General features: G+C 50.5%; 2 protein-coding genes and 2 pseudogenes across 4 annotated transcripts in view; 1 reads left to right on the top strand and 3 right to left on the bottom strand.

Annotated features, from left to right (window-relative positions):
* The window catches only part of LOC147118585 (uncharacterized), a 59,145-nt pseudogene that overhangs the window by 22,619 nt on the left and 8,558 nt on the right, over positions 1 to 27,968 (top strand). The window lies entirely within an intron of this gene.
* Positions 184 to 877, bottom strand: LOC147118587 (uncharacterized; the record flags this gene model as incomplete). The annotated part of the gene is made up of 1 exon (XM_085987029.1): positions 184 to 877. A coding segment is annotated over one exon (654 nt), but the record flags the coding sequence as incomplete, so codon positions are not given.
* LOC147118586 (uncharacterized) lies at positions 792 to 21,300 on the bottom strand. The gene is made up of 2 exons (XM_085984488.1): positions 20,826 to 21,300; positions 792 to 1,665 (listed from the first exon to the last, which is right to left on the bottom strand). The coding sequence occupies exon 2, from the start codon at positions 1,335 to 1,337 to the stop codon at positions 1,035 to 1,037; it is 303 nt and encodes a 100-aa protein (XP_085840614.1). The 5' UTR covers positions 1,338 to 1,665; positions 20,826 to 21,300; the 3' UTR covers positions 792 to 1,034.
* The window catches only part of LOC147118584 (uncharacterized), a 45,532-nt pseudogene continuing 31,489 nt past the window's right edge, over positions 13,926 to 27,968 (bottom strand). Inside the window, exons 2-3 of the transcript XR_015077931.1 lie at positions 23,376 to 24,485; positions 13,926 to 15,939 (exon numbers count right to left, since the gene is read on the bottom strand). The product of XR_015077931.1 is annotated as an uncharacterized LOC147118584 (transcript). The remainder of the gene's footprint in view (positions 15,940 to 23,375; positions 24,486 to 27,968) is intronic.

Here is a 27,968-nt window from a genome sequence, read left to right as displayed (position 1 = left end):
GCTGAAGTTCTTTTCCTGCCGTACGATCCTCCCCCAGATTGTCCTTTCTGAGCTCCAGCCAGGTGATGCTAAATACTCAGGTGGGAAAGAAGAAAATCTACAACAATGTGTTTAAAATAAAGCTGGTTTATTTGACATATATCCAGAATATCAAACTCCAGCCCAATTATAGGGGTTATTAACATCAGCAGAAACAAACCCCAACTGTCAGAATGAACAAGGTTCAGTCCTGGATGTGATTAACAGCAGCAACAACAGCAGAATCCAAACCCTGCAGTGGCTTGTGAACTTGCTGGTGTGTCAGCAGGTTGGATGAACGAGTGAATCCCTCCCCACACATGGAGCAGCTGAATGACCTCTCCCCGGTGTGAACTCGCTGGTGTGTCAGCAGGGTGGATGACTGAGAGAATCCCTTACCACACACAGAGCAGGTGAATGGCCTCTTCCCAGTGTGAGTATGCTGGTGGACAGTGAGTTCAGATGATCGCCTGAACCCAGTCCCACAGTGAGAGAACCTGAATGGTCTCTCGTCAGTGTGAACACATTGATGGCATGTCAGTTCCCCGGAACTTTTATAGCACTTCCCACAGTCCGAGCATTTAAAAGGTCTCTCCCCAGTGTGAACTTGCTGGTGATTCAGTAGGGTGGATGACTGAGTGAATCCCTTCCCACACTCAGGGCAGGTGAACGGTCTCTCCCCAGTGTGAACTCTCTGGTGTCTCAGTAGATGCATTTTGCTTTTAAATCTCTTCTCACAGTCAGAACATTTAAAAGGTCTCTTATCAGTGTGATCAAGTTGGTGTGACAGCAGGTGGGATGAACGAGTGAAACACGCCCCACACTCAAAGCAGGTGAATGGTCTCTCCCCAGTGTGAACTCACTGGTGTGTCTGAAGGTCAGATGACTGAATGAATCCTGTCCCACACTCGAAGCAGGTGAATGGCCTCTCCACAGTGTGAACTCGCTGGTGTTTCAGCAGGGTGGATGACTGAGACACACACGGAGCAGGTGAATTGTCTCTCTCCAGTGTGAACTCACTGGTGTACAGTGAGTTCAGATGACCCCCTGAACCCAGTCCCACAGTGAGAGCAGCTGAACGGCCTCTCCCCAGTGTGAACACGTTGATGGCATGTCAGTTCCTCGGAACTTTTATAGCACTTCCCACAGTCCAGGCACTTAAAAGGTCTCTTATCAGTGTGAACTCGCTGGTGATTAAGCAGGTTGGATAACTGATTGAATCCCTTCCCACACACAGAGCAGGTGAATGGCCTCTCCCCAGTGTGAATTTGCTGGTGTCTCAACAGGTTGGATGACTGAATGAATCCCTTCCCACACATGGAACAGGTGAACAATCTCTCCCCAATGTGAACTCGCCGGTGTCTCAGTAGGTGGGATGAATTAGTGAATCCCTTCCCACACTAAGAGCAGGTGAACGGCCTCTCCCCAGTGTGACAGCGCTTGTGTGTTCTTAGGCCAGAGGATCGGTTGAAGCCTCGTCCACACACAGAACACGTGTACGGTTTCTCCCCACTGTGAACGGTGCTTTTTGCTTCCATATTCAAAGGCTGATGACATTCAGGTCCTGATGAATCGAGTGACTCGGTCAGATCTTGATGCGGTGTTTTGTTTGAGTTTCCTGTCTGCAAATCCTCCCTTTCTAATACCCTGTAAAATGAATTTAAAACAGGAAAAAGGGAATGTAAGAGAGAACCCACAAAAAGAGACAGATTGTGAAATTGAGCTTAATGACTCTGGTAATTTGTGGGGCTGGCACCAGAAAAAAGTGACCATGAAAGCTGCCGGATTGTCGTAAAATCCCACTGGTTCACTAGTTCACTGGAACCTGCCACCCGGTCTGGGCCTGCACACGACTCTGGCCTCTATGTGAGGAGAGAGGGGCGTCAGGGGGAGGGGTGATGGAGAGTCACTTTATACATCTGCAACTTGACTCGCACTTTGACAGAACCTCCCAAACCCCAGACCTCCACCACCTAGAAGGGCAAAGGCAGAAGGTGCATGGGAACACCATCACCTCCAAGTTCCCCAAGTCACAAACCATCCTGCCTTGGACATGATGGCCTTGCTAGCGACACCCACACCCCAAGAATGAATAAAAAATCTGTGTATGTAAAATAGATTAAAAGCCTTTACAGAAATACTTGTTCCTAAAACAATACTCTTTTACATTGTAGGGACAGTGTCTGTTTAACAACCTAATCTCCCCCAGAATCCACCTCCCTTGACAGTCCCACATTGGAAATTGTTGGGTCCTCCTGGGCTCAGAAGTACTGGGGGTTAAACCCAGCAGCTTCTCCTCCATCTCCACTCCAGCTCAAACTGAAGCAACAAAAAGACCTACACAGGCGGCCAGGGACCGACTTCCGCATCCAGCGCCCGCCCTGATACAAGCCGGCTCTGGATTGGCGGCTCTGCTGTGTCGATCCAGTTGTGGTTTCTCCTGTCTGGTCACTCCCGCACATGCTCAGCTCACACTGCCATGTGATTGACGGGAGCTCCGGACCAATAGGAAGAGGGGGCGGGGCTGGAGGACCGAGCCGGCGGCTGGTCCTCCAACCAATCAGGGAGCCCGAGGGGCGGGACTAGCGCCGGCTGATTGTCTGATCTGCAGGGCAGCGAGGTTCTCCAGGGCCTTGTTCAGGGCCCGGGGCCAGTGTAAGGGGTTTTCTTAGATCGCAGAGATCTCTCTCTCTCCAGAGGCCTCCCTCTCTTTTGCACAGTAAAACCTTGAGTGGTTCGACCCACTCGCCCCTTAGGTTCTAGACACTGGACATTGAGGCAGGAACTGCAATGCAGAGGAAAACTCTATAGACCAGGTTTAAAGAAAAAACTAAATGAAACTTTATTGCATAAAGGAACAAATCAAACTGCAAGCCAATAAGGTACATGGGAGGGAAAAACAAATCATAATACAGTACTGGCTAAGATATATACAGGCATAATATACTTTACAAAAGTCATCATGAAATGGGGAAACACACGGAACATCGAGGGACAACAACTCATTGTTAATTATACCCAAAATGCCCACCCCCTAAGCCTAGCTAGATCAGATTATGAGGGGCCAGAAACATGCTCACCAATCCAGTTGGAAAGTGCAGAGTTTTGAAACAGGTCTGCGTTTTGATCCTTGCAGGCATCCTGTCTCCACGTGGTCAGCGGAACGTAGCGGGCTGCGACACACCTTCTCCTCCCTCGAGGTGAAGATCACGGACAGGCTGGATGTCAGCAGGCCTGGTCGTCGGTGTGGGGAGAGACCGACTGTTTGACCATTTTCATATAGGTCTCTTCCTGTCTCGTCAGTGTCCCGGGGTTGGTCAATGATCTCCTGACAGTTACCCCGGGGCTAGATGCTGACTTGATCTCCCTTCTCGAACCTCGATCCTCCGTCATCTCCACTCGAACTCTGCACCAAACAGGGCTGCGTCTTTCGATGGCTGGCGATGTAAAGGTGTAGAAGCCCAGCTGAAGCGCCAGATCCTGTGAACACCTCGATCGCTACCCCGGGTTCCCCAGATATACTTCTCAAAAGAGGCCTTTATCTCCCGCCAAATCAAGGTTAGTCTTTGTTTAACTTTTGGCGGGCTTGTAGCACAGCGGGGTAGTTATTATGTTTTAAACTACTTTGGGATGGCCGGTAACGGCCATCTCTGGTCTGGAATGACCCTGTATTGTTTTTAATGTGTTCTTGATGTCTTTAATGGTTCTTGATGTTCCCCCTATGAATTTGAAATTGTTTTCCTTTGTCTGGGTAAACATATAGATGCCCTTTATCTACAGGCCGATCTGACTGGATCTGCATCCAATCTATATGTATGTGGTTCTGTCTGGTTTCGTTGTCTCCGAAACGGCTTCCAGAACTTACTGTGGGCTGAATCCACAAAAGCTGTCTGGGGACTGCAGGAACCATTTTAAAGTGTCCCAAAAAGCTGGTCACGGGGTCTGGAGGCCATTTTGTATGCCCCTTTTTCTGGGCTTCTTTTAAAACAGTCTTTAAAATCAAGGCCTCTTCTGCCAATAGACCCCCATAGGACAATATTCATATTTTGTGAATCTTACACCAGGGGAGACTGTGGACCTTTATTCCCCTTATTGGACACAAGGCTCTTTGTCTCACAACACACTGGCTCAGGTTTTAATAGAGACTTTTTAAATTCATGAATAAAAACAGATAAACCTCGTGCTTCTGTCGAACAAACTTTCTAATATTTGGGAGTAAAAATACAAGTCTTTTTCCCTCTGGGGAATTTATTATTAGTTTCAGGAAACAACAACAACCACTTGTATTTATAAAGCGCCTTTAATGTAGTAAAACGTCCCAAGTCTCTTCACAGGATCGTTAGAAAAGGTCAAAGAGGTCGGTTTTAAGGACATCTTAAAGAAGGAGAGAGATGGAGAGGTTTAGGGAAGGAATTCCAGAGCTTAGGGCCCAGGCAGCTGAAGGCACGGCTGCCAATGGTGGTGTTATGTCTGACATTGGTGATAGGCACTCGATTGCCTTGGCCTGAGCACATGGAGTTTGATAGTGCTGTTATCATTGTATTGTGTATAGGTATTCGATTGCTTGTGCCTGGAAGTGTGTGTGTGTGGCAGCCATTATAAAAGCAACATGAACTGAACTCTGCTTACGGTCTCTGGATTATCTTTGCAAATGCAACATTTGGCGACAAGGATGGCTGAAATCTCTCTTCCACCACCTCCTCCCTTCCTTGCACTACCAGGTGAGCCCCCGATCCCATGGGTTCGCTGGTTACAGTCCTTTGAAACTTACCTCATTGCTCTTGGACTAGAAACTGTGAGTATGGCTCGGAAAAAGGCACTGTTATCCCATTTCTTGGGAGCGGAGGGCCAGCGTGTTCTTGGGACATTATGCACAGCAGACTCAATCCAAACATATGATGAGGCTGTGGCTCTGTTAAGCACACACTTCTCTGCCCCACGAAGTGCCCTCCTGCGGCGATTCATTTTTAGACAGCGTCACCAACTCCTCGGCGAGTCGGTGCATCAATTCGTGGCTAATTTGAGGGGGTTAGCTAGCTCGTGCAAGTTCGGTGCACTACAAGATGAGATGGTGCGTGATCAACTAATAGAGCACACAAACAACGTGAGAGTGCGTGAAAGACTGTTACTCGAGTCCGACGATCTGTCAATGTCACAGGCAGTCAACATTGCCTTTCAAGTGGAGTCTGCAGCCGAATGTGCAGCGAAACTAGCACACACACCCAGTGACAGCGCCCTCGGCCCCAACAGCTCTGACACGGTAATGCTCGTGCGATGGCAGCAACGTGCGCTACCGCGGCAACAGTGTGGAAACTGCGGATTTCATTCACATGCTACCAGAGCGCAGAATTGCTCTGCGCGCGGCCAAGCCTGTCGCAATTGTGGAAAACAAAATCACTTTGCCAATGTCTGCTGCTCTGCCCCGGTTGCTACAAATGAACACTCTCAGTCCTCAAGCACGATAATTCACAACGTGAGCTCTGGGCCAGTAGTGGCTTTCAAGTCATGCACAATTAACCTGAATGATGTGTGCATCCCGCTGTTGTTGGATACCGGTGCCAGCGTCTCACTGCTGAATGTGGACACATTCAAATGCTTTTTCAGCTCCCTGCCACTCTCTGCACCCTCCACTACCCTTTGCGGGTATGGTAATTCGAAAATTGGACTAGTGGGCTCAGTTAACCTCACTGTATGCTTTGGAACAAAAGTTTTGCCAGATTTTTGTTTTCATGTGGCGTGCCAAGGAACTAACCTAATGGGACTGGATCTTTTCACTGACCTGGGTTTTTCTCTCTTGGGTCTGCGATTCCGCACGTCACCTCACCATGGCACCAAACATGGCCAGCACTCTTCGAGGGTCTGGGCTGCCTGACTGCCTTCACCCACCAGCCCATGGTTGACTCCACCGTTACCCCTGTCATTCAGCCACTGCGCCGCATCCTGCTTGCTCTCCGTGATGGGGTCACAGCTGAACTAAAGCAGCTACTGGAAGCTGGCATCATCGAACTAGTTGATGCCTCCCCATGGGTCTCCAACCTGGTGGTCGCAACGAAAAAGTCAGGTGGTCTACACGTCTGTGTCGATCTTCGAGCAGTGAATAAGTCCGTAATCCCTGACTGCCCACGTCAGAGGAACTCACAGCGCAGTTCTATGGTTCCATCCTGTTCTCGAAACTGGACCTTCAACAGGGCTATCTACAGGTTCCCCTCCACCCCAGCAGCCGGGGCCTCACTGCTTTTGTGACACGTGTTGGCGTCTTTCGGTACACCAGGATGCCATTTGGACTTAGCTCTGCACCCAGCTGCTTCCAAAAGGTGATGTCCTTTGTGCTCGTGGGCATTCTTGGGGTGGCCATCTACCTGGATGACATCGTCGTGCATGGGCCCTCAACCTCCACTCATGATGAACGCCTTCACAGAGTTTTCACAGCTCTAGCAAAACACAAGCTCACACTGAATGGCGAAAAGTGTGCCATTGCTGTTTCAGAGATCGAATTTGTGGGGTTTTGGTTGTTGGCTGACAGTATATCCCCACTCCAGCCAAACGTGGATGCCATTCACAGCATCCCAGAACCCAGCTCTGCAGCACAAGTTGCCTCCTTCCTTGGCATGACTGGGTACTACCTGAAGTTTTTGCCCCAGTACTCAGCCGCCACAGCCCCACTGCACCAGCTCCTGCGAAAGGATGAGCCCTGGGTGTGGTCACAAGCCTGTACGGAAGCTGTTCGCCTCCTCAAATCGCAGCTCACGTTGCCTCCAGTGTTGGCTCACTTAGACATCACCAGCCCCACCCTTGTCACCTGCGACGCGTCCGCTGCAGCTGTGGGGGTGGTGTTATCGCAGATACAGAATGGAGTGGAGAAACCAATCGCCTTTGCCTCCCGAGCCCTTAGCCCCACTGAACAGAAGTACTCAGTAGGCAAGCATGAGGCACTGGCATGCGTCTGGGCACGTGAGCGGTGGCACCTGTACACGTATGGCCATGCCTTCATCCTGCAAACCGGTCACCAGGCTCTCGCTGCCCTGCTGTCGACATCCGGCACGGGCCACAGACCACTGCATCTACACCGCTGGTCTGACCGCCTCCGCCAATACAATTTCAGTCTCCAGTTCACACCAGGGCGTGACAATGTTGTTGCAGATCTGCTCTCCCGCACTGTCTCTGCCCCAGCCCCACTCGTTGGGTCTGAACATGTGGAACAGGATATCGTCCAGATGCTGCACACGCCTCTCCAAACCACAGTCTCTCTCCAGGAGTTCAAAGAGGCCTCTGAACAGGATCCGGCCCTCTCCCAGCTGTGCACCTTCATCAGAGATGGCTGGCCTCGCAAGGTGCCTGAGGAACTGTCTGCCTACTCCAGAGTTAAAGAGGAGCTCTCCTGCTGGAATGACTCCTGTTTTGCACGTGGGCTCTGCACTGTGGTCCCAAGTGCCCTTCGTGCGCGTGTTTTATCCATGGCGCATGAGGGCCACTTGGGCATAGTGAAGCTCAAACAATGATGCCAAGACCTAGTGTGGTGGCCGGGTATCAACAGGGAAATCGAGGCCCTGGTCAAGGACTGTGCAGCCTGCCTTGTAAGTGGCAAGACTGGCCACCAAGCTCCCCCACCCCTGCAACCCCTTGCCTGGCCCTCTCAGCCCTGGGAGCACCTGCAGCTGGACGTCTGCGGGGAGATCCATGGTGTCCCCCACCATCAACGGTTCCTAGTGGTGACCAATGACCTGCACTCAAAATGGCCAGAGGTCACTGCCGTGGGATCCGTCACCTCTCGGGTCATCATTGATATCCTGAGTCCCTCTGCTCCTGCTGGGGGCATCCAAAGGCCATCACCACAGACAATGGCCCCCAAATGGTCTCTTCGGAACTCTCCTCTTACCTTGAGAGCAAGGGCATCCATCACAGTCGCACAGCGTACTACCACCCCGAGTCATATGGGGGGGTGGAGCGTTTTAACCAGACACTGAAAAATGGCCTCAGAGCATACCTATCCCAGGGGTGTGTGTTTGAGAAGGCCCTCCTCCACACACTGCTGCACTACAGAGCCTCACAGCATTCCACTACAGGGGTCTCACCGGCATCCCTCATGCTTGGCCATGAGCTCATGCTGCCCCTTGGCAGGCTCTGCCCCTCGCTAGCTCAGAGCCCTGCTCCACAGGCTCAAGCCACAGTTGCTAGACAGCAGGAGAAGATGAAACTCTGCTTCGACCAGTCGAAGAGGGCCAAGGTGCCCAACATCTCAGTCTCCGATTGGGTCAGAATCCGCAGGCCACACCGCAATAATAAGATGGCGTCATTCTGGTCCTCCCCTCTCCAAATCAGCCGGCAACTTGGACCAGCCACTTTCTGCCTCACTGACGGCTCTCGGTGGCATGCCAGCCACCTTTGGAAGGTGCCAGCACCCCCTGATGCGGGATTATACGGACCTAACCCCCAAGCCTTACCCCCAGAGTGGCGGGATGCACATGTGGCTCAGCCAGCCAACCCTCAAGCAGATATTGTGCCTCAGCCTGCTCCTCAGCAGTCCCCACTTTGGCCTGCTCTTCACCAGTCCACACCTCGGCCTGTTCGTACACCTAGGCCACCAACAGGACTTTGTCACTACATTTCATGTTTGAAATTCTGTGAGGGGGGAGGAAATGTTATGTCTGACATTGGTGATAGGTACACGATTGCCTTGGCCTGAGCACATGGAGTTTGATAGTGCTGTTATCGTTGTATTGTGTATAGGTATTCGATTGCTTGTGCCTGGAAGTGTGTGTGTGTGGCAGCCATTATAAAAGCAACATGAACTGAACTCTTCTTATGGTCTCTGGATTATCTTTGCAAACGCAACAGGTGGAGCGATTAAAATCGGGGCTGCACAAGAGGGCAGAATTAGAGCAGCACAAACATCTCGGGGGGTTGTGTGACTGAAGGAGATTACAGAGATAGGGAGGGGCGAGGCTATGGAGGGATTTGAAAACAAGGATGAGAATTGTAAGCATGAGACACTTGAGGAAAAGCAGGGAGTGGGGGAGAGTCAAGCCCTTAAAGGGACAGGGTCGCTGATTCTGTTCTGTGACAGTTACTGAGACAAACTGTATCTCCCCCTCTCCTCCTCACAGGGATTTGTGGTAGTTAAAGGGACAGTGATTCTCCTTGTTCTGTGAGATTGTAATTAAAGGGTCACTACTCTGAGATGGCTGCGAACTTTTAGTGTCGCCAGCCTTTCTAAAACATCTTCCTTTCTTTGAGGATCTGTGTGAACTCGCTGGTGACTCAGCAGGTTGGATGAACTCTGAAACCTCTTTGCACAGTCAGAACATTTAAAGGGTCTCTCATCGGTTCTGGGGCAGGAGGGGTCTGGTTAACAGTGATCACAATATCATTAGGTTTAAAGTAGTTATGGAAAAGGACAAAGAAAAATCAACGGTGAAAATACCCAGCTGGAAGAGAGCCAATTTCAGTGATGTGTGAAGGGATTGAGCACAGGTGGACTGGAAAAAAGATTGTCCAGGAAAACAGTGAATGACCAATGGCAGGCCTTCAAGGCTGAGATAGTTCGGGTACAATGCAAGCATATTCCCATAAGGAGGAAAGATGGAGTGTCCAAAGCTAGAGCTCCCTGGATGACAAAGGATATAAAGGTTAAAATAAAACAGAAAAAGGAGGTTTATGACAAATGTCAGGTACAGAATACAGTCAAAAACCAGGCAGAATACAGAGAGTGTGGGGGAAATTGAAACAGGATGTAAGAAGGACAAAGAGAGAATATGAGAAAAGATTAGCGGGTAACATAAAAGAGAACACAAAAATCTTCTATAAACATATGAAAAGTAAAAGGAGAGTTAAAGGAATGGTGGGGCTGATTAGGGACCAAATAGGAGCTCATCATACGGAGGCAGAGGGTATGGCTGAGGTACTGAATGAGTACTTAGCATCTGTCTCCACAAAAGAAGAGGATGAAGTTAATGTCACAGTAGAGGAGAGGGTAGAGAAATTGAATAGGATAAAAATGGATAGAAAGGAGGTGCTAAATAGTTTGGCATCATGCAAAGTTAACAAGTCACCCGGTCCAGATATGATGCATCCTCGATTGCTGAGGGAAGCTAGGGTGGAGATAGCAGAAGCTCTGACCACAATCTTTCAATCTCCATCAGATATATGGGAGTGGTGCCAGAGGACTGGAGGATTGCAAATGTTACACCCCTGTTTAAAAAAGGGGAGAGGGATAAACCTGGTAACTACAGGCCAATCAGTCTAATGTCAGTGGTGGGTGAACGACTGGAGACCATTGTCAAGGACAAAATTAATTCTCACTTGGAGAAGCATGGGTTAATAAGGGGCAGCCAGTGTGGATTTGTTAAAGGTAAATCGTGTCTGACTAACCTGATTGAGTTCTTTGATGAAGTAACAGAGGGTTGATGAAGGTAGTGTAGCAGATGTTGTATATATGGACTTTCTAAAGGCATTTGATAAACATAGAAACATAGAAGATAGGAGCAGGAGTAGGCCATTCGGCCCCTCGAGCCTTCTCCGCCATTCAATGAGATCATGGCTGATCATCCACATTCAGTACCCTGTCCCTGCTTTCTCCACATATCCCTTGATCCCTTTTGCCTTAAGAAATATATCCAACTCCTTCTTGAATATATTTAATGAATTGGCCTCAACTGACTTCTGTGGTAGAGAATTCCACAGGTTCACCACTCTCTAGGTGAAGAAATTCCTCCTCCTTTCTGTCCTAAATGGCTCCTTAGACTGTGACCCCTGGTTCTGGACTCCCTGACCATCGGGAACATCCTTCCTGCATCTAGTCTGTCCAGTCCTGTCAGAATTTTATACGTTTCAATGAGATACCCTCTCATTCTTCTAAACTCCAGCGAGTATAAGCCCAATCGACCCAATCTCTCCTCATACGTCATTCCTGCCATCCCAGGTATCAGCCTGGTGAATCTTCGCTGAACTCCCTCCATGGCAAGAACATCCTTCCTCAGAGAAGGCGAGCAAAACTGCACACAATTCTCAAGATGTGGTCTCACCAAGGCCCTGTATAACTGCAGCAAGACACCCTTGTTCCTGTACTCAAACCCTCTTGCTACAAAGGCCAACATGCCATTTGCCTTCTTAACTGCCTGCTGCACGTGCATGCTTACCTTCAGTGACTGGTGCACAAGGACACCCAGGTCTCATTGCACTTCCCCTTCTCCCAATCTATTGACATTCAGATAATAATCTGCCTTCCTGTTTTTAACACCAAGGTGGATAACCTCACATTTATCCACGTTATATTGCATCTGCCATGCTTTTGCCCAATCACCCAACCTGTCCAAATCATACTGGAGTTTCTCGGCATCCTCCTCACAGCACAGACGCCCACCCAACTTTGCGTCGTCTGCAAACTTGGAGATATTACATCTAGTTCCCATAAAGTACCACACAAAAGACTTACTCGGAAAATAGAAGCACAGGGAATTAAAGGGCTGATGGTAATTTGGGTTTTTAATTGGCTAAGGGATAGGAGACAGTGAGCAGTGCTGAGGGATGTTTTTCTGACTAGAGGGAAGTATGCAGTGGGCTCTCCCAGTGGTAGGTATAAGGACCATTGCTTTTCTTGACACCTCCTCCTACCTCCACCTGGACCATGACCCCACTACCGAACATCAAACCACCGTTTCAAAGACTATCACTGACCTCAACTCCTCTGGAGATCTTCCCCCCGCGGCCACCAACCTCATAGTTCTCCAACCCCACACAGCCCGCTTCTACCTCCTTCCCAAAATCCACCAGCAGGACTGCCCTAGTAGATTCATCGTTTCAGCCTGTTCTTACCCCACGGAACTTATCTCTTCCTATCTCAACTCTTATCTTTTCTCCCCTTGTCCAGTCTCTTCCCACCTACATCCGCGACTCTTCGGACACCCTCTGCCACTTTAACAGTTTTCAGTTTCCTGGCCCCAACCACTTCCTTTTCACTATGGACGTCCAATCCCTCTACACCTCCATCCCCCACCAGGATGGCCTGAGGGCGCTCCGCTTCTTCCTTGAACAGAGGCCCGACCAGTCCCCATCCACCACTACTCTCCTCCGCCTGGCTGAACTTGTTCTCACATTGAACAACTTCTCCTTTAACTCCACTCATTTCCTCGAAATCAAAGGTATTGCTATGGGTACCCGCATGGGTTCTAGCTGTGCCTGCCTTTTCATGGGATATGTGGAACACTCTTTGTTCCAGTCCTACATGGGTCCCCTCCCTCACCTCTTTTTCCGATACATTGATGACTGTATCGGTGCCGTTTCCTGCTCTCACCCCGAACTTGACAATTTCATTCACTTTACCTCCAATTTCCACCCTTCCCTCACCTTCACATGGTCCATCTCTGACTCTTCCCTTCCCTTCCTCGACTTCTCCGTCTCCATCTCTGGGGATAGGTTATCGACCAATATTCACTACAAGCCCACTGACTCCCACAGCTACCTGGACTACACTTCCTCCCACCCCGCTTCCTGTAAGGACTCTATTCCATTCTCCCAGTTTCTCCATCTCCGCCGTATCTGCTCCAACGATGCCACCAGTGCTTCAGACATGTCTTCCTTTTTCCGCAGCCGAGGATTCCCCTCTACCATGGTTGACACTGCCCTCGACCGTGTCAGTTCTATCTCCCGCACTTCTGCCCTCACCCCTGCCCCTCCCTCCCGGAACCACGATAGGGTTCCCCTTGTCCTCACTTTCACCCCACCAGCCTCCACATTCAACAGATCATCCTCCGGCATTTCCGCTACCTCCAAAGTGATCCCACCACCAAACGTATCTTCCCCTCCCCTCCCCGTTCAGCATTCTGTAGGGACCGCTCCCTCCGAGACACCCTAGTCCACTCCTCTATCACCCCTAACAGCCCTTCCCCTTTGCCTGGCACCTTCCCGTGCAAGCGGAGGAGATGTAACACCTGCCCCTATACCTCCCCCCTTCCCACTGTCCAGGGCCCCAAACATCCCTTCCAGGTGAAACAGCGATTTACTTGTACTTCTCGCAATCTAGTATACTGTATTCGCTGCTCACGATGCGGTCTCCTCTACATTGGGTAGACCAAACGCAGATTGGATGACCGCTTTGTAGAACACCTCCATTCAGTCCGTAAGGGTGACCCCGAACTTCCGGTCGCCTGTCATTTTAATTCACTGCTCCATTCCCACTCGGACCTCACCGTCCTTGGCCTCTTGTATTGTTCCACGGAAGCTCAACGTAAACTCGAGGAACAGCACCTCATCTTCCGATTAGTCTCTCTGCAGCCTTCCGGACTCAATATCGAGTTCAACAATTTCAGATCATAACCTCGGCCCCCATTACATTTTTTCCTGTAATTTTTCCACTCCTTTCCCCCCCCCTTTCCTTTTGTTTCTCTCTCACACCTGGCAGCTATCTCTTGCCCTGCCAGTACACTTCACACCTAATCTCAGCCTATTACCATCTCGTCTAGCTTCGAATACCTTTTATTGTCTTTTTTACTTCTTTTGTTTCTTTTAATTCTTTTGTTCGATCGCAGCCCTGCCTTCGATCTATTTTCTTTTCTTTCCAGTTTTGAAGAAGGGTTTGACCCGAAACGTCAACTCAAATTTCTCTCCACGGATGTTGCCTGACCTGCTGAGTTATTCCAGCATTTTCTGTTGTTATTTCGGATTTCCAACATCTGCAGTATTTTGCTATCGAACATACAATGACAATTGATATGTCAGAATTTGACAGATATTTACAATGATTCTAGAGGCTTTCTTTATTCTGTCCACTCGAGGAGTGTGGTAACAGACTTTCTCCTGTGAATATAGAGTTGGAGGTTTGGGCCATGATGTGTTTACTTGTTCATCTTGTTGACTCTAAATATTGAGTCTTGTGATTTCAGACACCAGATAATCAAGCTCACAACAACAGATTGTCTTTCACTGACTTTATTAACAGCACTGCAAAAATACAGAGAGTATAGTTACCCAATCCGGAGAACAGGGATAATACAGTGGATTCAGAGCTCTCTTCTCCCCAGATCTGTTCTAACAAGCTGCGACTGCACTGGTGACCTTTATATTTAACGTGTTTACTACATTATTGACCTGGCCCTGCCCAAACCATAACCACAAGGATATCTGTGCATTGTTCTGACTGTAACCACAAGGCTGTGTCTCTATCACACACACACACCGTTTCCTTCTTTCACATCTCCATACACAGACCATCTCTTTGCACATCCCCTTTCTACACAATTGCAGCCGACATGAGTAAGAACGTAAGGCTCATTCAAAGACACACTCATTTCATGACAGCAAAGATTACACTGGGACAAATCTCCAGTTATTTTCCATTACAGGCAAAACGCAGAGTGGTCCAGCAGCACATGGCACCTTAACAGAGTCTCATTGGCCTACAATATAGAGCTGGAGGATTGGGCTGTGATCTGTTTACTTGTTCATCTCTTGTTCAATACAGTTGCTGAGTGTATTTAAATTTAAAACCAGGTTCTGAGGCATGATGGTCTATTTACACATCGAAGGTGAGAGAGATGCTGTGGGGCACATGCTAAGTCCAGTAGCTGAAAGTGATTAACAGACTGGGTTTGTGTTCAGTGATCCTGGGTGTGTTTCCGATACCTTCCCTGGATACCAAGTCTGGGAGAGGCACTCTGGAAGGTATGGGGAGCTGGGATTTGTCCATGGGAGTAAACGAAGGTAAGAGAACTGAAAAGATCTATATTTAGACAGGAGAAAAGGCCCAAAAATTGAACAGTCAGTAACAGGATATCAATTAACCTGTTATCTTGGAGGAAACAAATACTCGACACACTGTGTGTTTGAAACAATACCAATTTATTTGGCACTGATCCAGAATATTAATATCCAGCCCAGTTATTGGGGTTATTAACATCAACAGAAACAAACCCCAACTGTCAGAATGAACATGGTTCAGTCCTGGATGTCATTAACAGCTGCAGTAACAGCAGAATCCAATTTCGGCAATAACGTGTGAACTCGCTGGTGTGACAGTAGGTTGGATGAAAAAGTGAATCCCTTCCCACACAAGGAGCAGGTGAATGGCCGCTCCCCAGTGTGAATTCACTGGTGTATCTTTAGGTAGGATGATTCACTGAATTTCTTCCGACACACGGAGCAGGTGAACAGCCTCTCCCCAGTGTGAACTCGCTGGTGGCTCTTTAGGTTGGCTAAATCACTGAATCTCTTCTGACACACGGAGCAGGTGAATGGCCTCGCCCCAGTGTGAACTCGCTGGTGTCCCAGTAGGTGGGATGAATCAGGGAATCCCTTCCCACAAACGGAGCAGGTGAACGGATTCTGCGCAGTGTGAGTGCGTTGGTGTGTCAGCAGATCGTTGCTGCTTTTAAAGGTCTTCTCACAGTCAGAACATTTAAAAGGTCTCTTATCAGAGTGAACTTGCTGGTGTCTCAGCAGGGTGGATGACAGAGCGAATCTCTTCCCACACACGGAGCAGGTGAACGGCCTCTCACCGGTGTGAACTTGCTAGTGTATCAAAAGTTGGGATGAAGAAAGGAAACTCTTCCCACACACAGAGCAGGTGAACGGCCGCTCCCCAGTGTGAACTCGCTGGTGTTTAGTGAGGCCGGATGACTGAGTATATCCCTTCCCACACTCTGAGCAGGTGAATGGCCCTTCCCCAGTATGAACTCGCTGGTGCGTAGTGAGGTGGGCTGACTCAGTGAATGCTTTCCCACACTCGGAGCAGGTAAACGGCCTCTCCCCAGTGTGAATTCGCTGGTGCATCAAAAGGTGGGATGAATGAGGGAAACTCTTCCCACAGACAGAGCAGGTGAACAACCTCTCCCCGGTGTGAACTCGCTTGTGCACCAAAAGGTGGCTTGAACGAGTAAATCTCTTCCCACACACTGAACAGATGAATGGCCTCTCCCCTGTGTGAACTTGCTTGTGTGTCAAAAGTTGGACTGAGCGAGTGAATCCCTTCCCACACACGGAGCAGTAGAACGGCCATTCCCTAGAGTGAATGTCCTCATGTGACATAAGGTGGGCTAAACGAGTGAATCCCTTCCCACACTCAGAGCAGTTGAACGGTCTCTCCTTGGTGTGAGCTCGCTGGTGTTCAGCGAGTTGTAATGACTGGCTGAACCTCTGCCCACAGTGAGAGCAACTGAATGGACTCTCATGAGTGTGAAGGAGCTGGTGTTCAGCCAGATGGAATGACTGCCGGAACCTCTTCCCACAGTGAGAGCAACTGAACGGTCTCTCGTCAGTGTGAACTCGTTGGTGTTTTTTCAGCTCCTCAGAGGTTTTAAAGCTGTTCCCACAGTCAGAGAATTTAAAAGGTCTCTCATCAGCATGATCAAGTTGGTGTGCAGTGAGGTGGGATGAACAAGTGAATCCCTTCCCACACACGGAGCAGAACGGCCTCTCCCTATTGTGAGCTCGCTGGTGTGTCAGCATGCTAGACAATTGAGTAAATCCCTTCCGATAGAGAGCAGGTGAGCAGCGTATCCCCGGTCTCCAGCTGGGGCAGTTAATTGACTCCCTTCCCACAGTCCCCACATTTCCATAGTTTCTCCATGGTGCAGGTGTCCTTGTGTCTCTCCAGGTTGGATGATCAGTTGAAGCCTCGTCCACACACATAACACGTGTACGGTTTCTCCCCGCTGTGAACGGTGCGATATATTTTCAGGCTGTGTAACTGGTGTGGTAAACCACTGTCGTTCACTGTGTTCATTATTGTTGTTGTTGTTGTTGTTGTCGTTCACTCTTGTTTCACTGTTATACCTGACTATGCCTCAGCTGACTCCGCCCTTGGCTACCTGGTATAAGGACGGCTGCACGGCAGCTCTCTGCCATTCGGTCGTCCACTAGAGGCATAGTCCTGATCTGTTTGTAGTTGCATTCAGTAGTTAATAAAAGCCTGTTGTTCTGAACTCTACTCGGCCTTTTATTAGAATCGATAGCGCATCAATTTTATTAACTACTGACAAAAAAAAAAATAATGATGCTGCAGATACTTAAGATCAAGTGCCTGGAACTCGACCCGCAAGAATCGGGCTCGCCTGCTAAGTTCTCACACTGGTTGAACTGCTTTGAGTCTTTTCTGGCTGCATCCGGCGAGACCGTCGCCACCGACACCGACAAGCTCAGGGTGCTGAATTCGAAAGTAAACCACCGAGCTTTTGCAATTATCCGGGACGCTACGAGCTACCAGGGGGCTATCGACATTTTAAAGGAACAATATGCACGCCCGGTCAACTATGTTTACGCAAGACATCTCCTGGGGTCCCGCAAACAACAGCCCGGGGAACCCACAGAAGCATACATACGGGCGCTGAAGGAACTCAGCCGAGCCTGCGAATGCAAGCAAGTATCAGCCATGGAACATACGGAGGAGCTCATCCGGAACACCCTCGTTGCGGGCCTCAGGTCCACTCACACACGGCAGCGACTGCTGGAAAGTAGTGAGCTCGACCTGAAGAAGGCGATTTCACTCACCCTTTCATTGGACGTAGCCCATCGGAACATGGAGGCCTACTCCCCGGACCGCGCGGCCGCCTCGTGGATGTCGCGGCCGCCGCCATCTTGGGACGTGGTGCCGCTCTGGGCCCCGGCCCCAACTGCTGCAGCGATGTCCCGCCCGAGCCAGAAATGTTATTTCTGTGGCCAAACCAAACACCCCAGGGCGCGCTGCCCGGCGAAAAACGCTGTCTGCTCTGCCTGCGGTAAGAAGGGACACTACGCTGGCGTCTGCAGAAGTCAGAAGACCCCTACCTTCAGCAGCGCCGCTTGCGATTCGTGGGAGCGGCCATCTTGCCTTCCTCCAGCCTCGTGGGGATCGGGATCATCATGGGCGCCGCCATTTTGTCCTTCATCTCCGACGCCGCCATTTTGTCCGCCATTTTGCCAACGGGCCCCCGACTCACCCACTGCCTCACCGGGGTTTTACAGTGACACTCCCGACTCCACAGCGGCCTCCATTACGCTGGATCAATCCAGACCCCATCAGCTAGCCAGGTCCACGATGGACATCCAGGTAAATGGCCGCGCCACAACTTGCCTTTTGATTCCGGGAGCACGGAGAGCTTCATACACCCTGATACGGTACAGCATTATTCCCTCTCGGTCCTGCCAGCGCACCATCGGATCTCCATGGCCTCAAAATCTCACTCAGCAGACGTCGGCGGCTACTGCGTAGTGACCCTTTCGGTGAGGGGCTCCGTTTATAAAAATGTAAAGCTCTTCGTCCTGCCACATCTCTGCGCTGCCGTTCTGCTGGGGTTGGACTTTCATTGTCACTTTAAGAGTGTCACCTTGACATACGGTTGACCTTTTCCCCCACTCACTGTCTGCAACCAGCAGTTTTTAAATTGCCCACCGCACCCCACCTGTAGTCTCTCCACCCTCAAAATCACCACCCCCCCCCGTTCGCTAACCTCACCCGCGACTGCAAGCCTATCGCCACAAAGAGCAGGTGATACAGCACCGGGGACAGATCCTTTATAAGATCTGAGGTGACGCGGCTCCTGAAGGAGGGGGTTATTGAGGGTAGTACCAGCCCCTGGAGAGCTCAGGTGGTAGTCGTTAAGACCGGCAACAAGCAGCGCCTGGTCATCGACTACAGCCAGACAATCAACAAGTACACCCAGTTGGACGCATACCCTCTCCCCCGCATAGCCGACATGGTTAATAAGATAGCGCAATATCGCGTTTTCTCGACCATTGACCTCAAGGCAGCATACCACCAAATCCCTATCCGCCCTGAGGACCGCCAGTACACAGCTTTCGAGGCAAACGGCCGTCTTTTTCACTTCCTCAGGGTTCCTTTCGGCGTCACCAATGGTGTCTCCGTCTTCCAGAGGGAGGTGGACCGGATGGTCGATGAGAATGCGTTACAGGCCACATTTCCCTACCTGGACAACGTGACCATCTGCGGCCATGACCTGCAGGACCATGACGCCAACCTTGATAAGTTCCTTCGCACGGCCCAACTCCTAAACCTCACGTACAACAAGGAAAAGTGCATATTCCGCACAACCCGCCTCGCTATCCTTGGCTGTGTGGTGGAACACGGAGTCATCGGCCCTGACCCTAACCGGATGCGCCCCCTGATGGAACTTCCCCTGCCCCACTGTCTCAAGGCCCTCAAAAGGTGCCTGGGATTCTTTTCCTATTACGCCCAGTGGGTCCCTCATTATGCGGACAAAGCCCGTCCACTTATCAAGTCCACTTCCTTTCCCCTGACAGCGGAGGCCCGCTCAGCCTTTCACCGTATAAAAGATGACATTGCCAAGGCCACCATGCACTCGGTGGACGAGTCCATCCCCTTCCAGGTGGAGAGCGATGCATCCGACTTTGCCCTGGCCGCTACCCTTAACCAGGCGGGAAGACCCGTGGCCTTCTTTTCACGAACCCTCCAGTGCTCCGAACTCAGACACTCCTCTGTGGAAAAGGAGGCCCAGGCCATTGTGGAGGCGGTGCGCCACTGGCGGCACTACCTGGCTGGAAAACGATTTACCCTGCTTACTGACCAGCGTTCAGTTGCTTTTATGTTCAATAATAAGCAGAGGGGCAAAATCAAAAATGACAAGATTTTGAGGTGGAGAATTGAACTTTCCACCTACAATTACGAGATCTTGTACCGGCCCGGGAAACTCAACGAACCCTCAGATGCTCTATCGCGAGGCACATGCGCCAACGCGCAGATCGATAGACTACGGGGCCTCCACAACAACCTCTGCCACCCGGGGGTCACCAGGTTCTTCCACTTCATCAAGGCCCGCAACCTGCCTTACTCCATCGAGGAGGTCAGGACCATGACCAGGAGCTGCCCAGTCTGTGCAGAGTGCAAGCCGCGCTTCTATATGCCTGACAGAGCAAACCTGATCAAGGCCACCCGCCCCTTTGAGTGCCTGAGTGTCGACTTTAAAGGGCCCCTCCCCTCCTCTGACCGTAATGTGTACTTTCTCAACATAGTTGATGAGTACTCCCGTTTCCCTTTCGCCATCCCCTGCTACGGTCATTAAATGCCTGCACAACCTCTTTGCTTTGTTCGGTTTTCCCAGCTATATTCATAGCGACCGGGGCTCGTCCTTCATGAGCGACGAACTCCGTCAGTACCTGCTCATGAGAGGTATTGCCTCAAGCCGGACCACCAGCTACAACCCCCGGGGGAACGGACAGGTTGAAAAAGAGAACGCGACGGTCTGGAAGGCGGCCCTCCTAGCCTTGAAAACTAGGGGCCTTCCGACCTCCCGTTGGCAGGATGTCCTACCTGATGCGCTCCACTCCATCCGGTCACTGCTGTGTACTGCCACCAATGCCACCCCCCATGAGCGAAAGTTCATTTTTCCCCAGAGGTCCACATCCGGTACCTCACTACCACACTGGCTGACGTCCCCAGGGCCTGTCCTGCTGAGGAAGCATGTAAGGTCCCACAAAACGGCTCCCCTGGTAGAGAAGGTTCACCTCCTCCATGCCAACCCCAAGTACGCCTACGTGGCATATTCGGACGGGCGGGAGGATACAGTCTCCATTAGAGATCTGGCACCCTCGGGGTCCACTGACCCATCACCATTGCCCTCCACCACGACCCCCTTCGACATGGCCCAAAATTCAGTAGACCCAATTCTCACCCCTGTCCATTCCACCCCAGTAGATGGCATGCCGCGACCCCAGGACCCGCCGGAGTCCACTCGCCCACCCAACACCAAAGGGGACGATACGCCGGTGCTCGATCCCGTTCAAGACGCGTCGTTGGAAGCTGTACCATCTCAACCGTCGCCACGAAGATCTCGACGGCAAACGAGGCCGCCCGACAGACTCACCTACTCGAACTTTTGATACACTTCACCCCGCCGGACGTAATTTTAAACGAGGGGTGAATGTGGTAAACCACTGTCGTTCACTGTGTTCATTATTGTTGTTGTTGTTGTCGTTCACTCTTGTTTCACTGTTATACCTGACTATGCCTCAGCTGACTCCGCCCTTGGCTACCTGGTATAAGGACGGCTGCACGGCAGCTCTCTGCCATTCGGTCGTCCACTAGAGGCATAGTCCTGATCTGTTTGTAGTTGCATTCAGTAGTTAATAAAAGCCTGTTGTTCTGAACTCTACTCGGCCTTTTATTAGAATCGATAGCGCATCAACTGGTTAAAGCTCTTTCCACAGTCAGTGCACTGGAACACTCTCACTCGGGTGTGTGTGTCTCGGTGCTTTTCCAGTCACAACGATGTTTGAAATCTTTTCCCACTGACAGAGCAAACATTTCTCCTTTCACATTCAAAGCGCAATGATATTCAGGTCCTGATGAATCGAGTCAATGTCAGCTCTTCACATGATGTTTGGTTTGAGTTTCTCATTTGCATATTTTCCCCTTCTAATACCCTGTAAAAGGAATTTACAAAATCATCACTAAGTACAGGATAGAAATTCAGAACAGACAAGTCTAGTTTCTATGGAACATTCTTTCCTCTCTTGCTCCCCCAAAGGTGAGACTCGGGAGAGCGGGAGGCTCCGCTCGGCGATGCAGAGAGCTCTGTGGATGGAGAAGAATGTCAACCAGAGTCTGCCGGATCTGCACAAACTCTCCACTGGGAGCGCCGACCCTCATCTGTGTGAATTCCTGGAGACCCACTATCTGGATGAACAAGTGAAGATGATCAAGAAGCTTGGAGATCACATCACCAACTTAAAGAGACTGGGACCCCTGCCTTGCAGGGAATGATGGCTTGTGACTTTGTGCAAAGAGCCGAGACCTGAGCTCTGTAATGTCATTAACTGTAAATAAAATGTTCAATCTTAAATTTAAAAAAAATTATTTAAAAAAAATCAAGAATTAGCCCAATTCAGGGGTCACTAATATGGGAGAAACATGTGGTCCAATCAAACTGACAGAGACCCTGAAGCCCCACCCACAGTACAGCGCATGCGCCGTGAGACCCGCCCTGTCCAAGATGGTGGCCGCTGACACGGATCACCAGGGCGGTTACTGACCGGGACTGTAACCGGGGAAACACGGGGCCTGTGGCTCTTATTCGGGGCCTCAGGCCTACACCAGGTATTTAAAAAGCTTTTAAACCCACCCGTGGGTCCAAACGATCCCCTGCGACAACAAACTCCTTCCGGATCCCGGCCGCTGACCTGCCTGTTCTGTTCAAATCATCACCACCACTCGCACTGCGCATGCCCAGAGCAAAGTTACTGCGCCGGCGCACTCGGCTCCTGTCGTCATTGATAGGGCACCTTCCACCGCGTGGGGTATTCTGGGTTAATGCACCGCCATTGTTGTCATCGACGTGAACACCATGTCTCCCCTCTACACTGGCCCGTCAAACACTCCCAGGGCAGGTACTGCACGGGTTAGATACAGAGTAAAGCTCCCTCTACACTGTCCCATCAAACACTCCCAGGGCAGGTACAGCACGGGTTAGATACAGAGTAAAGCTCACTCTACATTGTCCCATCAAACACTCCCAGGGCAGGTACAGCATGGGTTAGATACAGAGTAAAGCTCCCTCTACACTGTCCCATCAAACACTCCCACGGCAGGTACAGCACGGGTTAGATACAGAATAAAGCTCAAAGCTCCCTCTACACTGCCCCATCAAACACTCCCAGGGCAGGTACAGCACAGGTTAGATGCAGTCACTGACACCAATCTCCTCCTGTCTGATATAAACCAACCCCAGTCACTGACACCAATCTCCTCCTGTTTGATATAAACCAGCCCCAGTCACTGACAGCAATCTCCTCCTGTCTGATATAAACCAACACCACAGTCACTGACACCAGTCTCCTCCTGTCTGATATAAACCAACCCCACAGGCCCAGAAAGATTAAACTCAGCCCGTTACGTTGACTGGACTTGTCTCCATTCCCATGCCGAGGGGATTGCTGTACCAGACGGGAGAGGCAACATTTGGGGACTCTCGATTCTCCACCAATTCCCATTCCCCTTCTTTCTGGTGGATAATGGAGGTGCCACTGTGTGTAATGTGCAAGTCAGTAAGAATTGTCAGCGAGGATTAATCAGCACTTTCTAATTGGAGGTGTTAATCAGTGCAACATTTCAACAATAAATTGTAGATTTTGTACCAAAGATCAATTTAGGGTTAAAATAAAATTCATAATTTTGTCAAATAATTTCTTATGAAAGTCCTAAATTAAGGGGAAAGATCACAGACAGCGGTTCTGAAAGGGACACTGCAGCCCCAACAAGTCAATCAGCTACATATCCAGAATATTAATAACCCTATAACTGGGCTGGAGTTTAACATCAGCAGAAATAAACCTCAACTGTCAGAATGATTTCAGTCTTGGATGTGATTAACAGCAGCAATAACATCAGAATCTAACTTCTGCAGTCACTTGTGAACTCGTTGGTGTGTCAGCAGGTTGGATGACCGAGTGAATCCCTTCCCACACTCAGAGCAGGTGAACGTCCTCTCCCCAGTGTGAACTCGCTGGTGTGTCAGCAGGTTGGATGAATGGGTGAATCCCTTCCCACACACAGAGCAGGTGAATGGCCTCTCCCCAGTTTGAACTCGCTGGTGTCTCAGCAGGTTGGATGAATGAGTGAATCCCTCCCCACACACGGAGCAGGTAAATGGCCTCGCCCCAGTGTGAACTCGCTGGTGTGTCAGCAGGTGGGATGAACGGGAGAATCCCTTCCCACACACAGAGCAGATGAATGGCCTCTCCCCAGTGTGAACTCGCTGGTGTGTCAGCAGGGTGGATGAATGGGTGAATCCCTTCCCACACACGGAGCAGGTTAACGGCCTCTCCCCAGTGTGAGTGCGCTGGTGTACAATGAGATTAGATGAATACCTGAACCTCTTCCCACAGTGAGAGCAACTGAATGGTTTCTCATCAGTGTAAACTCGCTGGTGTTGAATTAGTCCCTCAGAGCTTTTAAAGCAGTTCGCACAGTCGGAGCATTTAAAAGGTCTCTCGTCAGTGTGAACTTGCTGGTGTGTCAGCAGGGTGGATGAACAAGTGAATCCCTTCCCACACTCTGAGCAGGTGAACGGCCTCTCCCCAGTGTGACTGCGTTGATGAATTTCCAGCTGTGACGGGTAATTAAATCCCTTCCCACAGTCCCCACATTTCCAGGGTTTCTCCATGGTGTGGGTGTCCTTGTGTCGCTCCAAGTTGGACGATCAGTTGAAGCCTCGTCCACGCACAGAACACGTGTACGGTTTCTCCCCGCTGTGAATGGTGCGATGTTTTTTCAGGCTGTGTAACTGGTTAAAGCTCTTTCCACAGTCAGTGCACTGGAACACTCTCACTCGGGTGTGTGTGTCTCGGTGCTTTTCCAGTCACACTGATGTTTGAAATCTTTTCCCATGGACAGAACAGACAAACATTTCTCCTTCCACATTCAAAGGCCGATGATATTCGGGTCCTGATGAATTGAGTGACACTGTCAGATCTTGATGTGATGTTTGGTTTGTGTTTCCCGTCTGGAAATCCTCCCTTCTAATACCCTGTAAAAGGAGTTTACAAAAGTCATAATTCTAAGTACAGGATAGAAATTCAGAACAGACAATTCTAGTTTCAGTACAACATTCCCTCACACATAGGGATTCTAACCCTGGGACTGTACATGGGGATTCTAACCCTGGGACTGTACATTGGGATTCTAACCCCGGGAACGTACATGGGGATTCTAGCCCTGGGACTGTACATGAGGATTCTAACCCTGGGACTGTACATGGGGATTCTAACCCTGGGACTGTACATGGGGATTCTAACCCTGGGACTGTACATGGGGATTCTAACCCTGGGACTGTACATGGGGATTCTAACCCTGGGACTGTACATGGGGATTCTAACCCTGGGACTGTACATGGGGATTCTAACCCTGGGACTGTACATGGGGATCCTAAATCTGGGACTGTACATGGGGATTCTAACCCTGGGACTGTACATGGGGATGCTAACCCTGGGACTGTACATGGGGACTCTAACCCTGGGACTGTACACGGGGCCTCTAACCCTGGGACTGTACATGGGGATTCTAACCCTGGGACTGTACATGGGGATTCTAACCCTGGGACTGTACATGGGGATTCTAAATCTGGGACTGTACATGGGAATTCTAACCCTGGGACTGTACATGGGGATTTTAACCCTGGCACTGCACATGGGGATTCTAACCCTGGGACTGTACATGGGGATTCTAACCGTGGGACTGTACATGTGGATTCTAACCCTGGGACTGTACATGGGGATTCTAACCCTGGGACTGTACATGGGGATTCTAACCCTGGGACTGTACATGGGGATTCTAAACCTGGGACTGTACATGGGGATTCTAACCCTGGGACTGTACATGGGGATGCTAACCCTGGGACTGTACATGGGGATCCTAACCCTGGGACTGTACATGGGGATTATAACTCCGGGACTGTACATGAGTATTCTAACCCTGGGACTGAACACAGGGATTCTAACCCTGGGACTGTACATGGAGATTCAAACCTCGGGACTGTACATGGGGATTCTCACCCTGGGACTGTACTTGAGTATTCTAACCCTGGGACTGTACATGGGGATTCTAACCCTGGGACTGTACATGGGGATTCTAACCCTGGGACTGTACATGGGGATTCTAATCCTGGGACTGTACATGGGGATTCTAACCCTGGGACTGTACATGGGGATTCTAACCCTGGGACTGTACATGGGGATTCTAACCCTGGGACTGTACATGGGGATTCTAACCCTGGGAATGTACATGGGGATTCTAACTCTGGGACTGTACATGGGGATTCTAACCCTGGGACTGTACATGGGGATTCTAACTCTGGGACTGTACATGGGGATTCTAACCCTGGGACTGTACATGGGGATTCTAACCCTGGGACTATACACGGGGCTTCGAACCCTGGGACTGTACATGGGGATTCTAACCCTGGGACTGTACATGGGGATTCTAACCCTGGGACTGTACATGGGCATTCTAACCCTGGGACTGTACAAGGGAATTCTAACCCTGGGACTGTACATGGGGATTCTAACCCTGGGACTGAACATGGGGATTCTAACCCTGGGACTGTACATGGGGATTCTAACCCTTGGACTGTACATGGGGATTCTAAACCTGGGACTGTATATGTGGTTTCTAACCCTGGGACTTTACATGAGATTCTAACCCTTGGAGTGTACATGGATATTCTTACCCTGGGACTGTACATGGGGATTCTAAACCTGGGACTGTACATGGGGATTCTAACCCTGGGACTTTACATGGGGATTCTAACCCTGGGACTGAACATGGGGATTCTAACCCTGGGACTGTACATGGGGATTCTAACCCTGGGACTGTACATGGGGATTTTAACCCTGGGACTGTACATGGGGATTCTAACCCTGGGACTGTACATGGGGATTTTAACCCTGGGACTGTACATGGGGATTCTAACCCCGGGACTGTACATGGGGATTCTAACCCCGGGACTGTACATGGGGATTTTAACCCCGGGACTGTACTTGGGGATTCTAACCCTGGGACTGTACATTGGGATTCTAACCCTGGGACTGTACATGGGGATTCTAACCCTGGGACTGTACATGTGGATTCTAACCCTGGGACTGTACACGGGGATTCTAACCCTGCGACTGTACATGGGGATTCCAACCCTGGTACTGTACATGGGGATTCTAACCCCGGGACTGTACATGAGGATTCTAAACCTGCGACTGTACATGGGGATTCTAACCCTGGGACTGTACATGGGGATTCTAACCTTGGGATTGTACATGGGGATCCTAACCCTGGGACTGTACATGGGGATTCTAACCCTGGGACTGTACATGGGGATTCTAACCCTGGGACTGTACATCGGGATCCTAACCCCGGGACTGTACATGAGTATTCTAACCCTGGGACTGAACACAGGGATTCTGATGCGCCATCAATTACTCAAAAGACTGAGGTTAAGTGAGTAACAACCAGGCTTTTATTAACTAAAGAATGAAGGTCTAGTCTCGAGTGGTCGACCCGTCCAGAATACTAAGGGACTGGAAGGTAGTCACTTATATACCTGGAATAGTGGGAGGAGTCAGCCGAGGCATGTCCAGACCTGTACCTAGTGGAATACACATACACATAGAGACAGGTATAACAGTGGTTTACCACATTCACCCCTTGTTTAAAAATGAGTCCGGCGGGGTGAAGTGTATTTAAAAGTTCGTGTATTGGAGTCTCTCCGGAGGTCTTGTCTGCCGCGGTGATCGACGTGGCGACAGCAGGGGTGGTGGAGCTTCCGGCGTCACGTCCCGCGTAGGCTGGGGCACTGGAGTGTAGTCCTCGTGGGTGACGGTCCAAGGCGAGCCGGCTGCTGGGGTTGGATATCGGGTCGTGGGGGTGGTGGTAATGGGTAGTGGGTTACAGCGGTCCCCGATGGTGCAAGGTCTCGTATGGAGACTGTGTCCTCCCGCTCGTCCGGGTACGCAATGTAAGCGTACTGGGATTTGGCGTGGAGGAGGTCGACCCTCTCGACCAGGGGTTCCGTTTTATTGGTCCTCACGTGTCTTCTCAGTACCGGCCCTGGGGACGTCAGCCATGGCGGTAACACTGTCCCCGATGTGGACTTCCTTGGGAAGACAAACATTTTCTCGTGAGGGGTGGCATTGGTGGCAGTGCAGAGCAGTGACCGAATCAAGTGGAGCGCATCGGGGAGCACCTCCTGCCAGCGGGAGGTCAGAAGGCCCCTAGACTTTAAGGCTAGTAGGGCGGCCTCCCAAACTGTTGGATTCTCTCTTTCCACCTGTCCATTCCCCCGGGGGTTGTAACTGGTGGTCCTGCTTGTGGCTATACCCCTAGTGAGCAGGTACTGGCGGAGTTTGTCGCTCATAAACGATGAGCCCCGGTCGCTATGGATATAGCTGGGGAAACCGAACAGGGTGAAGAGGCTGTTCAGACATTTAATGACCGTGGCACTGGTCATGTCCGGGCAGGGGAT

The sequence above is a fragment of the Somniosus microcephalus genome, chromosome 4 (genome assembly GCF_052327205.1).
Source record: "Somniosus microcephalus isolate GS21.2 chromosome 4, FLI_Smic_1.0, whole genome shotgun sequence".
NCBI classification, from domain to species: domain Eukaryota; kingdom Metazoa; phylum Chordata; class Chondrichthyes; order Squaliformes; family Somniosidae; genus Somniosus; species Somniosus microcephalus.
This window is presented reverse-complemented; position numbering and strand designations above follow the sequence as displayed.

Coding starts and splice junctions, on each gene's coding strand:
- LOC147118586 (XM_085984488.1), bottom strand. CDS start 1,337: ATGTGTGGGAAGGGATTCATTCAGTCATCCAACCTGTTGAGACACCAG.